At 30.0% G+C, this 15,419-nt stretch overlaps 2 protein-coding genes across 4 annotated transcripts; both read left to right on the forward strand.

Moving 5' to 3' along the window:
- The first annotated feature begins 760 nt into the window (after positions 1 to 760).
- Positions 761 to 3,603, forward strand: LOC114933218 (uncharacterized). The gene is made up of 2 exons (XM_029305696.2): positions 761 to 932; positions 1,510 to 3,603. The coding sequence occupies exons 1-2, from the start codon at positions 909 to 911 to the stop codon at positions 2,299 to 2,301; spliced, it is 816 nt and encodes a 271-aa protein (XP_029161529.1). The 5' UTR covers positions 761 to 908; the 3' UTR covers positions 2,302 to 3,603.
- Positions 3,604 to 5,814: 2,211 nt separating this feature from the next.
- On the forward strand, positions 5,815 to 13,362 carry LOC114933222 (uncharacterized). 3 transcript variants are annotated; one of them, XM_029305701.2, is made up of 2 exons: positions 5,815 to 5,986; positions 11,412 to 13,362. In XM_029305701.2, exons 1-2 carry the CDS (start codon positions 5,963 to 5,965, stop codon positions 12,210 to 12,212), a joined length of 825 nt encoding a protein of 274 aa, XP_029161534.2. In that variant the 5' UTR covers positions 5,815 to 5,962; the 3' UTR covers positions 12,213 to 13,362. The 3 variants fall into 3 exon arrangements, with proteins under 3 accessions (XP_029161534.2, XP_029161536.1, XP_029161535.2); XM_029305703.2 differs by lacking the exon at positions 11,412 to 13,362 and adding an exon at positions 6,564 to 7,490; XM_029305702.2 differs by lacking the exon at positions 5,815 to 5,986 and adding an exon at positions 10,635 to 10,834.
- The last annotated feature ends 2,057 nt before the right edge of the window (positions 13,363 to 15,419 follow it).

A 15,419-nucleotide genomic window follows, 5' to 3' on the forward strand; every position in this document is an offset into this window, starting at 1 on the left:
TGTTATGATTTTGTTGAGTCGAATTGGCAACTGTTTTAGGACTGTACGAAAGGTATCTTGCATTAGGCGCCAACTTGAGGAGGGCGCCGAGCTCAGAAACTAATATTCTTCTTCTAGAATAAAATAAATAAATTCTATACATATCTACAATACATCAATTTTTTTATTTGAAAATCTCTTTTTTGATTATTTAATAATATCTTTCTTGCATCTATCAATCTTTATTTTTTTATTGCATCTATATTATATAATTCCTATTAATGTTTTCAATAAATATACAAAATTGATCATTATCTTGAAAATGTTATTAACACTTTATTACAAAAAAAATATACATTTACTGTTAAAAAATTTTAAACAGGTTCGTTCAAATAATTTCAAATTATACAATTTTAAATAAATAAACAAGTACTTAGGAGACAGCTATATTATTTGTATAAATATAGAAGAGAAAACAAACTTTTATGTATAGATATATTTCAATATAATTATCTTTAGTAAATTCTTTTTAATATTTAGTACTTATTGTTAGCATGTAAAAAAACAAACTAAACTGTTGAATTTTAATTAAAAACAATAAAATTTCTTTCCCATTTGCTCGTTGAAGAATATATGCACAAGAGAAATAAATCCTTACAGGTAAAAATAAAAAGAAAATGCTAAATATATAATTGCGTCGGGTTCTGCCGACGTTAAAGACGGCTCTACTTAAAACAAAGCTATAAAACCATCAGCCTGCGTGCCGGAAAGGATACTTGCGTTTGAGACATCGATGTGAAGTGTGGAAGAAAGTCACGTTCGCCGAAATTTTGAAAGTGAAATCAAGACTGATAGAATCATTACAGTGAATTTTTTCAACATTGCTATAAAATTCTCCTGCAAACAAAGGCTTTATATTGCGAAGAAAAATGTGTCTTCCTCTTCTTTTCAAAGTAAGTAAAAATTCAAAATTATTCCCTATTATAATAACCTTTGCGGAAGTCCGGGCGCTCTATATATAAAATAAAATTCGATTAAAAAATTACAATTAATTTGCTAGCACAGCATATTCGAAAGGTTTTCATAGACTATTCAGAGAATATCCAGAAGACATGCGGAACATTTAGATAACATCCTGAGGAATTAAATGAAAATTCAATTTTTTAAATCTATTTTAAAAGTGAAATTAAAATTAAATTAAACTTGAACAGTTCAATTTATTTTGGAACATTCCGAGAACATCTTAAAAATGTTTGAATGTCCTCTGGACATTCTCTGAATATCTTTGAGATATATTGTGCTATTAGGGTTATATCAAGAATCGTCGCGAAGTAGTTTCTTCCTCCCGGTTCTATCTTTAGCCTGCGCAACCCCGAAGCCTACATAGAATCCCGCCTCGTCCTTCCCGAGTATTTACGCGGGAGTGCGGTGAGACTCGAGGAATTCCTCGTTACGCCGATCCCTTCTGACGCTCTCGGCACGCGGAATCCTACATCCCCTTTCGGAATATTGATTAGTCATCATGTACAGATGACCCCTACATTCTGCTGGGTGTTTCTGCTGGTGTGCCTGGTGGGCCGTGTCGCGAGCGTGCCGCAGCCTCTCGTGGTGGACGCCTGCGCTCTGATCTGCAACTCCGAAGCGGAGACCGAGTCCGAACGGGAGCGGAATACATCCCTGTATCCCCGATACCCGAAAGTGGACTGTAAGCTTCAGTCCGACAATGATAAGAGCCAGGCGTGGGTTATCATGAGCAACTGTTTGAAACTGTGCAATGTGGAGTTGTCGGTCAACATGGAGGTTAATTGTTACGCTCTGAGAATGTTGCTTGCAACGAACCTGGGTTGCTACTGCGAGGATTGGAAGATGAAATTCTTGGTGAAGCAACTGTCGAACGACCTCCTCACCACGATCTTGGACTCGCCTCGCGATAAGCTGATCATATGCGAAATTCACAAGGAGTTGTTCAACAGTACTAAGCTGGCAGTAAATAAATTTAGCAATTGCTACCCCAAGCAAGAAGCCGTTTCCGCTAAAAAAGAAGATAATAAAAAAGATCAAGAAGACGAAGAATCGAAACGCCTTCGTGGAAAACCTTATATATTTCTACCCCCACCGCCTTTCTTGCCTGATTATTATGAACAACGCCACAACTCAAGACGAGAGACCTTAGAATTTCGTGACGGGGATAACTTCGAATTCAAAGAGGAATATGAAACTACAAGGTTAGAAATAGAAGCAGCAGAAGCAGAAGAAAAGAGAAAAGCAGAAGCAGCACAAGCAGAAGAAAACGAAAGCGCGGAAGCTACAAACAGAATTTGAACGCAAATATTTGACACATTTTGGGTAGAATAATCGGTTCATGGCTCGTTACGTTAAAACCAATTCTAGGCGTAATCGGGGAAACTCCTCAGAAAGAAATGATTATTTAAACCATGTACAATAATATTTTTTTTTATTACTTGAATTGAGTTTTCTATCTATAATTTCATGATTTTTCGTTTATAAATAATTTTCATAAGTTTCATAAATTAAAAAATTATTATTTAGTAAAATTGTATGATATGCATGATTTTAAGAGTTGCATAATTTGTTATTAAATGTTAACAACGATTTAATTTATAGCATTATATAATAATAATTACAGAGCGTCAAATATATTAGCGCCAAATATATTATTTTGGTTTTATCAGAAAGAAAAAAAGAGAAAAGAGATTTGCTTTCTATATACATATTTTTAAATCTGTTTTGCTTTTTATATAAACGACTTTTTTTGACTTTTTTATTTTAAATTAAATATTTATTAAATTATATTTTTATATGTATTTATATTTTTACTGTCAGTTGCGTATAATTTGAATTTGGATAAAATCGAAATAAAAATATTTATTAGAAATATAAGAAAGTATAAAAAATAAATTACATTATACATAAAGTTAATATACTAAATTGTATCACACAACGCTCGATATGTTATTTACACATAAGCCATAATTGCGAAATATTTAATTAATAATACAAAACAAGATTTTGCTTACTGTCTAACATGGATATAATCGTTTTAAGTTTAAGAATTCTACACAAAGTTCAGTTCACACGATTATGCTTTATCCCGATCTATATATGTAGGATTGTGTGTGTGTTGGTATGCAGAAAATACAAATAAATGTTCATTGTCAATCCCGACACATAATTAGCGGGTTTGTTCTAAAATAACATATGTATATTTTTCTAAAGAAATGTATAGTAATGCAACAAAAGAGCGGATATTATACGTATAGATATGTATTAAATACATTTTATTCATATCATCATATATGTTTACATTACTATTATAGCATCTTAACGACAATAATATAATTACATTCCAAAAAATATTACCACACATTTTCATGAAACAATTTTATCGCATTAAAGCATATTACGCGTTTTGATTGTATTCTAGACAAAAGGAATATATATCTTATATTTTGCATATTAACCTTTTATGAACATCTTTTAATAAATAATTTTTATAATAACAAGAATTATCTTGCGACAAAAATTTAATCATTTTACAGAAGTTTATGATATGTATGTGTATTATATATATAGAATTACAAATAAAATTTCAGTTCTTTGAGAGGATTAGATGAAATATTTTTTTGTTATATCCTGGCTGTTCTAAATTATATTTGAGTTGCTTTGTGATGTTCACTAATTAACCAACGATTAGCTGTTATAATCCGAGTTTCACGTAAGATGGCGTGCATTACCGGTCCATTACTGTCTCGTGAACGATAATAGTTCACCTGTCCCGGCGCTACAGATTAATAAATAACGCGATTTTTATAGGAGAAAAAGAAGAGATGAGTTTCGGCAAAATAAAAAATCAATATTTTTTTCTTTAGATTTTAACATATAAATTTTGTCACTAATAAAACAACATACCTATTTATTGTGTAAAATTAAAAATAGATGTACAATATTGTGTTATATTTTTCATCTTTTTTCATTTGTTTTTAAAATTTAACATTTAAGTTCAAGTAACACAACAGCAATATGTTATATTAACTCACTGTGTTACATATTTAACACGAAAATTTTTCCGGATCGTTTTTAACAAGTAAAAAGTAAAGACAAATTTTCCTACTGTAAGAGTTTATCTTTTATATTCCACATTGGAAGGAAAGAGATGAACTATGAATTATAGTGCAGGCAGTTCAGTTGAAGAGAACAGAGAACCACAATTTACACAAAGTTATGATAACATTGCAATTACAAAAGATATAATACAATTAACAATTAAAATAATGTTCTATTATTTTAATTGAGACTATTGTAAATTATTTCTATGAAATCATTAACAGTATTATATTGATTGATAAATTCTCAAGTACACATACAATTGTGTTGTATCTTTTCATGCGGTTTTATTAATTATCAATATTTTATATCTATATTAAAAATTTCTGGTGTTATATCACTCTTTAGCAACATTAAAGATAAGTAATAAATAACTTTAAAGCACCTTTTTACCTCGACTAAACTGACTTTTTGTATAGTTGATCACTTAATAAGGTTTAAAAATATAGTCGAAACATTGTGATTGTAAAGTAATAAAAAAAATTTGCCAGTTTGGTCGAGAGAAAGGTGTTTTGAAGTTATTTATTCTTTATTCTTACTGGCGAGACTCGAGGATTGACACTGTTAATTAAACATAAGTATTTATATTTCTTTTGTGTACAGAAAATATAAATGATCTTTAATATTAAAAATCAATTGTGGAGAAGAGGCAAGAAATTGTTGATTGTAGTTTTCGAGAAATATATAACAGGCATTCCTTTTAAGATATAATATTTTTGTAATTTTATTTATCAATTAAACAAGAGGTCTGAAACAAATTAAAATATTTAGCATTTCTATGATTATTACTTTAATAATTATTGAGCATATAATTTATATTGTATCGTCACGAATATTTCGTTCAAGTATTACGTATATTGTTTAAGTATTTATAGGTATATCAAGAATTGTGTTCTGGTTGAAATCGATTCCCGACCTTTATTTGTTTGATAGCAAGCAATAACAGTACATGTTATGATTTTGTTGAGTCGAATTGGCAACTGTTTTAGGACTGTACGAAAGATATCTTGCATTAGGCGCCAACTTGAGGAGGGCGCCGAGCTCAGAAACTAATATTCTTCTTCTAGAATAAAATAAATAAATTCTATACATATCTACAATATATCAATTTTTTTATTTGAAAATCTCTTTTTTGATTATTTAATAATATCTTTCTTGCATCTATCAATCTTTATTTTTTTATTGCATCTATATTATATAATTCCTATTAATGTTTTCAATAAATATACAAAATTGATCATTATCTTGAAAATGTTATTAACACTTTATTACAAAAAAAATATACATTTACTGTTAAAAAATTTTAAACAGGTTCGTTCAAATAATTTCAAATTATACAATTTTAAATAAATAAACAAGTACTTAGGAGACAGCTATATTATTTGTATAAATATAGAAGAGAAAACAAACTTTTATGTATAGATATATTTCAATATAATTATCTTTAGTAAATTCTTTTTAATATTTAGTACTTATTGTTAGCATGTAAAAAAACAAACTAAACTGTTGAATTTTAATTAAAAACAATAAAATTTCTTTCCCATTTGCTCGTTGAAGAATATATGCACAAGAGAAATAAATCCTTACAGGTAAAAATAAAAAGAAAATGCTAAATATATAATTGCGTCGGGTTCTGCCGACGTTAAAGACGGCTCTACTTAAAACAAAGCTATAAAACCATCAGCCTGCGTGCCGGAAAGGATACTTGCGTTTGAGACATCGATGTGAAGTGTGGAAGAAAGTCACGTTCGCCGAAATTTTGAAAGTGAAATCAAGACTGATAGAATCATTACAGTGAATTTTTTCAACATTGCTATAAAATTCTCCTGCAAACAAAGGCTTTATATTGCGAAGAAAAATGTGTCTTCCTCTTCTTTTCAAAGTAAGTAAAAATTCAAAATTATTCCCTATTATAATAACCTTTGCGGAAGTCCGGGCGCTCTATATATAAAATAAAATTCGATTAAAAAATTACAATTAATTTGCTAGCACAGCATATTCGAAAGGTTTTCATAGACTATTCAGAGAATATCCAGAAGACATGCGGAACATTTAGATAACATCCTGAGGAATTAAATGAAAATTCAATTTTTTAAATCTATTTTAAAAGTGAAATTAAAATTAAATTAAACTTGAACAGTTCAATTTATTTTGGAACATTCCGAGAACATCTTAAAAATGTTTGAATGTCCTCTGGACATTCTCTGAATATCTTTGAGATATATTGTGCTATTAGGGTTATATCAAGAATCGTCGCGAAGTAGTTTCTTCCTCCCGGTTCTATCTTTAGCCTGCGCAACCCCGAAGCCTACATAGAATCCCGCCTCGTCCTTCCCGAGTATTTACGCGGGAGTGCGGTGAGACTCGAGGAATTCCTCGTTACGCCGATCCCTTCTGACGCTCTCGGCACGCGGAATCCTACATCCCCTTTCGGAATATTGATTAGTCATCATGTACAGATGACCCCTACATTCTGCTGGGTGTTTCTGCTGGTATGCCTGGTGGGCCGTGTCGCGAGCGTGCCGCAGGATCTCGTGGTGGACGCCTGCGCTCTGATCTGCAACTCCGAAGCGGAGACCGAGTCCGAACGGGAGCGGAATCCATCCCTGTATCCCCGATACCCGAAAGTGGACTGTAAGCTTCAGTCCGACAATGATAAGAGCCAGGCGTGGGTTATCATGAGCAACTGTTTGAAACTGTGCAATGTGGAGTTGTCGGTCAACATGGAGGTTAATTGTTACGCTCTGAGAATGTTGCTTGCAACAAACCTGGGTTGCTACTGCGAGGATTGGAAGATGAAATTCTTGGTGAAGCAACTGTCGAACGACCTCCTCACCACGATCTTGGACTCGCCTCGCGATAAGCTGATCATATGCGAAATTCACAAGGAGTTGTTCAACAGTACTAAGCTGGCAGTAAATAAATTTAGCAATTGCTACCCCAAGCAAGAAGCCGTTTCCGCTAAAAAAGAAGATAATAAAAAAGATCAAGAAGACGAAGAATCGAAACGCCTTCGTGGAAAACCTTATATATTTCTACCCTCACCGCCTTTCTTGCCTGATTATTATGAACAACGCCACAACTCAAGACGAAAGACAGTAGAATTTCGTGACGGGGATAACTTCGAATTCAAAGAGGAATATGAAACTACAAGGTTAGAAATAGAAGCAGCAGAAGCAGAAGAAAAGAGAAAAGCAGAAGCAGCACAAGCAGAAGAAAACGAAAGCGCGGAAGCTACAAACAGAATTTGAACGCGAATATTTGACACATTTTGGGTAGAATAATCGGTTCATGGCTCGTTACGTTAAAACCAATTCTAGGCGTAATCGGGGAAACTCCTCAGAAAGAAATGATTATTTAAACCATGTACAATAATATTTTTTTTATTACTTGAATTGAGTTTTCTATCTATAATTTCATGATTTTTCGTTTATAAATAATTTTCATAAGTTTCATAAATTAAAAAATTATTATTTAGTAAAATTGTATGATATGCATGATTTTAAGAGTTGCATAATTTGTTATTAAATGTTAACAACGATTTAATTTATAGCATTATATAATAATAATTACAGAGCGTCAAATATATTAGCGCCAAATATATTATTTTGGTTTTATCAGAAAGAAAAAAAGAGAAAAGAGATTTGCTTTTTATATACATATTTTTAAATCTGTTTTGCTTTTTATATAAACGACTTTTTTTGACTTTTTTATTTTAAATTAAATATTTATTAAATTATATTTTTATATGTATTTATATTTTTACTGTCAGTTGCGTATAATTTGAATTTGGATAAAATCGAAATAAAAATATTTATTAGAAATATAAGAAAGTATAAAAAATAAATTACATTATACATAAAGTTAATATACTAAATTGTATCACACAACGCTCGATATGTTATTTACACATAAGCCATAATTGCGAAATATTTAATTAATAATACAAAACAAGATTTTGCTTACTGTCTAACATGGATATAATCGTTTTAAGTTTAAGAATTCTACACAAAGTTCAGTTCACACGATTATGCTTTATCCCGATCTATATATGTAGGATTGTGTGTGTGTTGATATGCAGAAAATACAAATAAATGTTCATTGTCAATCCCGACACATAATTAGCGGGTTTGTTCTAAAATAACATATGTATATTTTTCTAAAGAAATGTATAGTAATGCAACAAAAGAGCGGATATTATACGTATAGATATGTATTAAATACATTTTATTCATATCATCATATATGTTTACATTACTATTATAGCATCTTAACGACAATAATATAATTACATTCCAAAAAATATTACCACACATTTTCATGAAACAATTTTATCGCATTAAAGCATATTACGCGTTTTGATTGTATTCTAGACAAAATGAATATATATCTTATATTTTGCATATTAACCTTTTATGAACATCTTTTAATAAATAATTTTTATAATAACAAGAATTATCTTGCGACAAAAATTTAATCATTTTACAGAAGTTGATGATATGTATGTGTATTATATATATAGAATTACAAATAAAATTTCAGTTCTTTGAGAGGATTAGATGAAATATTTTTTTGTTATATCCTGGCTGTTCTAAATTATATTTGAGTTGCTTTGTGATGTTCACTAATTAACCAACGATTAGCTGTTATAATCCGAGTTTCACGTAAGATGGCGTGCATTACCGGTCCATTACTGTCTCGTGAACGATAATAGTTCACCTGTCCCGGCGCTACAGATTAATAAATAACGCGATTTTTATAGGAGAAAAGGAAGAGATGAGTTTCGGCAAAATAAAAAATCAATATTTTTTTCTTTAGATTTTAACATATAAATTTTGTCACTAATAAAACAACATACCTATTTATTGTGTAAAATTAAAAATAGATGTACAATATTGTGTTATATTTTTCATCTTTTTTCATTTGTTTTTAAAATTTAACATTTAAGTTCAAGTAACACAACAGCAATATGTTATATTAACTCACTGTGTTACATATTTAACACGAAAATTTTTCCGGATCGTTTTTAACAAATAAAAAGTAAAGACAAATTTTCCTACTGTAAGAGTTTATCTTTTATATTCCACATTGGAAGGAAAGAGATGAACTATGAATTATAGTGCAGGCAGTTCAGTTGAAGAGAACAGAGAACCACAATTTACACAAAGTTATGATAACATTGCAATTACAAAAGATATAATACAATTAACAATTAAAATAATGTTCTATTATTTTAATTGAGACCATTGTAAATTATTTCTATGAAATCATTAACAGTATTATATTGATTGATAAATTTTTAAGTACACATACAGTTGTAGTGTATCTTTTCATGCGGTTTTTTTTTTAAATTATCAATATTCTTTTATCTGTATTGAAAATTTCTAGCGTTTTATCACTTTCCAGCAACTTTAATAATAAATATTTATATTTTTTTTGTATATAGAAAATAAAAAAATTCTTCAATGTTAAAAATCAATTAGAGAAGAGGCAAGAAATTGTTGATTGTAGTTTTCGAGAAGTATATATTATATATTTCATTTTTTTAAAATATATTTTTGTAATTTTGTTTATCAATTAAACAAGAGGTCCGAAACAAATTAAATATTTAGCATTTTTATAATTATTACTTTAATAATTATTGAGAATATAATTTATATTGTATCGTCACGAATATTTCGTTTAAGCATTAACGTATATCGTTTAAGTATTTATAGGTATATCAAGAATTGTGTTCTGGTTGAAATCGATTCCCGACCTTTATTTGTTTGATAGTAGGCAATAACAGTACTTGTTATGATTTTGTTGAGTCGAATTGGCAACTGTTTTAGGACTGTACGAAAGATATCTTGCATTAGGCGCCAACTTGAGGAGGGCGCCGAGCTCAGAAACTAATATTCTTCTTCTAGAATAAAATGAATGAATTTTATACATATCTACAATATATCAATTTTTTAATTTGAAAATCTCTTTTTCGATTATTTGATAATATCTTTCTTGCATCTATCAATCTTTATTTTTTTATTGCATCTATATTATATAATTCCTATTAATGTTTTCAATAAACATACAAAATTGATCATTATCTTGAAAATGTTATTAACACTTTATTACAAAAAAAATATACATTTACTGTTAAAAAATTTCAAACAGGTTCGTTCAAATAATTTTAAATTATACAATTTTAAATAAATAAACAAGTACTTAGGAGACAGCTATATTATTTGTATAAATATAGAAGAGAAAACAAACTTTTATGTATAGATATATTTCAATATAATTATCTTTAGTAAATTTTTTTTAATATTTAGTACTTACTGTCAGCATGTAAAAAAACAAACTAAACTGTTGAATTTTAATTAAAAACAATAAAATTTCTTTCCCATTTGCTCGTTGAAGAATATATGCACAAATGAAATTAATCCCTACATATAAAAATAAACAGAAAATGCCAAATATATAATTGCGTCGGGTTCTGCCGACGTTAAAGACGGCTCTACTTATATAAAATCGAAGCTATAAAACCATCAGCCTGCGTGCCGGAAAGGATACTTGCGTTTGAGACATCGATGTGAAGTGTGGAAGAAAGTCACGTTCGCCGAAATTTTGAAAGTAAAATCAAGACTGATAGAATTATTACAGTGAATTTTTTCAACATTGTTATAAAATTCTCCTGCAAACAAGTGGCTTTATATTTGAAAGAAAAATGTGTCTTCCTCTTCTTTTCAAAGTGAGTAAAAATTTAAAATTATTCCCTATTATGATAACCTTTGCGGAAGTCCGGGCGCTCTATATATAAAATAAAATTCGATTAAAAAATTACAATTAATTTGCTAGCACAGAATATTCGAAAGGTTTTCATAGACTATTCAGAGAATATCCAGAAGACATGCGGGACATTTAGATAACATCCTGAGGAATTAAATTAAAATTCAATTTTTTAAATTTATTTTAAAAGTAAAATTAAAAATAAATTAAACTTGAACAGTTCAATTTATTTCGGAACATTCCGAGAACATCCTAAAAATGTTCGAATGTCCTCTGGACATTCTCTGAATATCTTTGAGATATATTGTGCTATTAGGGTTATATCAAGAATCGTCGCGAAATAGTTTCTTCCTCCCGGTTCTATCTTTAGCCTGCGCAACCCCGAAGCCTACATAGAATCCCGTCTCGTCCTTCCCGAGTATTTACGCGGGAGTGCGGTGAGACTCAAGGAATTCCTCGTTGCGCCGATTCCTGCCGACGCGCTCGGCACGCGGAGTCTCACATACCTTTTCGGAATATTGATTAGCCATCATTTTCAGATGACGCCTACATTCTGCTGGATGTTCCTGCTGGCGTGCCTGGTGGGCCGTGTCGCGAGCGTGCCGCAGCCTCTCCTGGTGGACGCCTGCGCTCTGATCTGCAACCCTGGAGCGGAGACCGAGTCCGAACGCGAACGGGATACATCCCTGTATCCCCGATACCCGAAAGTGGACTGTAAGCTTCAGTCCGACAAGGATGAGAGCCAGGCGTGGGTTATCACCAGCAACTGCTTGAAACTGTGCAATGTGGAATTGTCGATCAGCATGGAAGTTAATTGTTTCGCTCTGAGATCGTCGCTCGGAGCGAACCTGGGTTGCTACTGCGAGGCTCTCACACCCCTGAGTCCGAACACGATCCGCCTCAACGAGGATTGGAAGATGAATTTCTTGGTGAAGGAATTGGCGAACGACCTCGTCACCACGATCTTGAACTCGCCTCTCGATGAACTGATCATATGCGAAATTCACAAGGAGTTGTTGAACAGTACTAAGCTGGCGGTAAATAAATTTAAGGTTTGCGACCCCACTTACGGCAAGTTAGAAGCTGCTTCCCTTATAAAAGAGGATGAAGGAGATGATAAAGAAGAAGAAAGCAAAGATAAAAAAGAAGAAGAACCGGAACATCACATTAGTAGAAAACGCGATGTATCTGTACCGTCACCTGATGCACCAGTGAATCAATCAGAACACACAGCAAAACGAAGGATATCAATATCCGACTCAAGACCAGTAGATGAAGTTGTAACATCTCGTGACGATGAGAATGAAGAGAAGGAACATGAAAAAGAAAAGAAAATATAAGTAGAAGCAGAAGAAGAGAAAAAAACGCAAGGTCCCACGGAAAAAGAAGAAGTTAAGGTGCTTCTCCCCGTGAACGGAAATCCAGCGCCGGAAGAACTGTAAGAAGCGACTGTAAGAACATCAAGGAAACGTATGCTAAATACATAAAACTGCAAAAAAGTTGAATTTGTACAGCTTACGTAGATTATTCGGTTCATGGTGACTTGTTACGTTAAAATTAATTCTACTCGTAATCGGGGAGACTTCTCAGAAAGAGATGATCATTTAAAGCATGTACAATAATATTCGTTTTATTACTTGAATTGAGTTGTCTATTTATAATTTCGTGATTCTTTGTTTATAAATAATATCATAGGTTTCATAAATTAAAAAATTATTATTTAGTAAAATTGTGTGATATGCATAATTTTAGGAGTTGGATAATTTGTTATTAAATATTAACAACGTTTCATTCTATAGCATTATGTAATAATAATTACAAAGCGTTAAATATATTGGTGATTATTTCGTTTTTGTCAAAAAGAAAAAAGATATTTGCTATTTATATACATATTTTTATATCAAATTTGCTTTTTACATATACGATTTAAACTTTTTTATTTTAAATTGTATATTTATTAAATTATATTTTTATATGTATATTTTGTGCAACCAGCGCGCGAAAAGTCGCCTTTTCCGCACATGATGGGATTTTAGAAAAGGCTCCTTTTCCACGCATCGGTCACACAAAATATTGTAGCCAACATGTGCGGGTCGTAAATCAGCCGATCGTGTGAATTGTCACATTCGGCTTCGCTTCGTGCATCAAACTTTCGCACTCTTGGCCGATTTACGATCCCCCGCACTTGTTAGCTAATATACTATTTACTGTCAGTTGCGTATAATTTTAATTTGGATAAAATCGAAATAAAAATATTTATTAGAAATTTCAGAGAGTATAAAAAATAAATTACATTATACATAAATTAAATATACTAAATTGTGCCACACAACGCTCGATATGTTATTAACACATAAGCCATAATTGCGAAATATTTAGTTAATAATACAAAACATAAGATTTTGCTTACTGTCTAACATGGATATAATCTCTTTAGGCTTAAGAATTCTACACAAAGTTCAGTTCACACGATTCGCATTATGTTTTATTCCGATTTATATATATATAGGATCAATATGCAGAAAATGCAAATAAATTGTCATTATCAATTCCGACACATAATTCGCCGGTTTGTTCTCAAATAACATATGTATATTTTTCTACAAAAATATATAGTAATGCAACAAAAGAGCGGATATTATATATGTAGATATGTATTAAATACGTTTTATTCATATCATTATATATGTTTACATAACTATTATAGCATGTTAATGACAATTAATTAATAACAATAATATAATTGAATTGAACAATAAATTGAATTGAATTGAATTGAATTCAAATTATCACATATTTTCATAAAACAATTTTATCACATTAAAACACATTACGTTTCGATTGTATTCTAGACAAAAAGAATATATACCTTATATTCTGCATATTAACTTTTTATGAACATCTTTCAATAAATAATTTTTATAATAATAAAGAATTTTCTTGCGACAAAAATTTAATTATTTTACAGAAATTTATGATGTATATGTGTATTATATATATATATATATAGAATTACAAATAAAATTTCAGTTTTTTGATAAGATTAGATGAATTACATTTATGTTATATTTTGTCTGTTTTAAATTATATTTGAGCTGCTCCGTAATGTTTTAATTAAACGATTAGCTGTCATAATTCGAGTTTTACGTGGAATGGTATGCATTACACTGGTCCATTACTGTTTCGTGAACGGGAACAGTTCACCTGTCCTCGCGCTACAGATTATTAAATTATGCTGTTTTTATAGGAGAAAAGGAAGATATAAGTCTCGGCAAAATAAAAAATCAATATTTTTTTTTTTAAATTTCAACATATAAATTTTGTCACTTATAAAACGACCTACTATTTATTGTGTAAAATTAAAAATAGATGCACTATATTGTGTTATATATTTCATCTTTTTTCAGTTGTTTTAATAATTCTATATTTAAGTAAATTTAACATAACAGCAATTTGTTATATTAACACTTTGTGTTAAATATTTAACACGAAAATTTTACCGGATTGTTTTTTACAAAAAAAAGTTTTCTATTGTAAGAGTTTATATTTTCTATTCCACATTGGAAGGAAAGAGATTAACTTTGAATTATAATGCAGCCAGTTCAGCTAAAAAGAACAGTTAACCACAATATACACAGAGGTATGATAACTTACAATTACAACAGATATAATACAATTAATATTTAAAATAATGTTCTATTATTTTAATTGAAACCATTGTAAATTATTTCTATGAAATCATTAACAGTATTATCGTATATTGATTGATTAATTCCCAAGTACACATACAATAGTAGTGTATCTTTTCATGCGGTTTTTTTTTTTAAATTATCAATATTCTTTTATCTGTATTGAAAATTTCTAGTGTTCTATTACTCTCTAGCAACATTAAAGATAAGTATTTATATTTTTTTTGTATATAGAAAAAAAAAGTTTTTTAATATAAAAATTCAATTAGAGAAGAGGCAACAAATTGTTGATTGTAGTTTTCGACAAATATATAACAGGCATTTTTGAACATATATTCTTGTAATTTTGTTTATCAATTAAACAAGAGGTCCGAAACAAATTAAAATATTTAGCATTTCTATGATTATTACTTTAATAATTATTGAGAATATAATTTACAGGTATATTGTATCGTCACAAATATTTCGTTTAAGCATTAACGTATATCGTTTAAGTATTTATAGATATATCAAGAATTGTGTTTTGTTTGAAATCGATTCTTCTTGACCTTTTTTTATAGCAAGCAATAACAGTACTTGTTATAATATACTTGGATTTTGTTGAGTCGAATTGGCAACTGTTTTAGAACTGTACGTAAAATATCTTGCATTTGGCGCCAACTTGACAAGGGCGCCGAGCTCAGAAACTAATATTTTTCTTCTAGAATAAAATAAATGAATTTTATACATATTTATATTAATTTTTTTTATTTGAAAATCTCTTTTTTGATTATTTGATAATATCTCTCTTGCATCTATTAATTCTCATTTTTTATTGCATTTATCATATATAATTCCTATTAATGTTTTCAATAAATA

Source organism: Nylanderia fulva, unplaced genomic scaffold, assembly GCF_048542155.1.
Source record: "Nylanderia fulva isolate GAGA-0341 unplaced genomic scaffold, ASM4854215v1 Scaffold12, whole genome shotgun sequence".
In the NCBI taxonomy this organism is placed as follows: domain Eukaryota; kingdom Metazoa; phylum Arthropoda; class Insecta; order Hymenoptera; family Formicidae; genus Nylanderia; species Nylanderia fulva.

What these genes read in the sequence shown, in the direction of transcription:
- LOC114933218 (XM_029305696.2), top strand. Translation starts at nt 909, where the DNA reads ATGTGTCTTCCTCTTCTTTTCAAA. An exon ending in GTCTTCCTCTTCTTTTCAAA is followed by an intron (nt 933 to 1,509) that starts GTAAGTAAAAAT and finishes CATCATGTACAG; the next exon opens with ATGACCCCTACATTCTGCTG.
- LOC114933222 (XM_029305701.2), top strand. Translation starts at nt 5,963, where the DNA reads ATGTGTCTTCCTCTTCTTTTCAAA. An exon ending in GTCTTCCTCTTCTTTTCAAA is followed by an intron (nt 5,987 to 11,411) that starts GTAAGTAAAAAT and finishes CATCATTTTCAG; the next exon opens with ATGACGCCTACATTCTGCTG.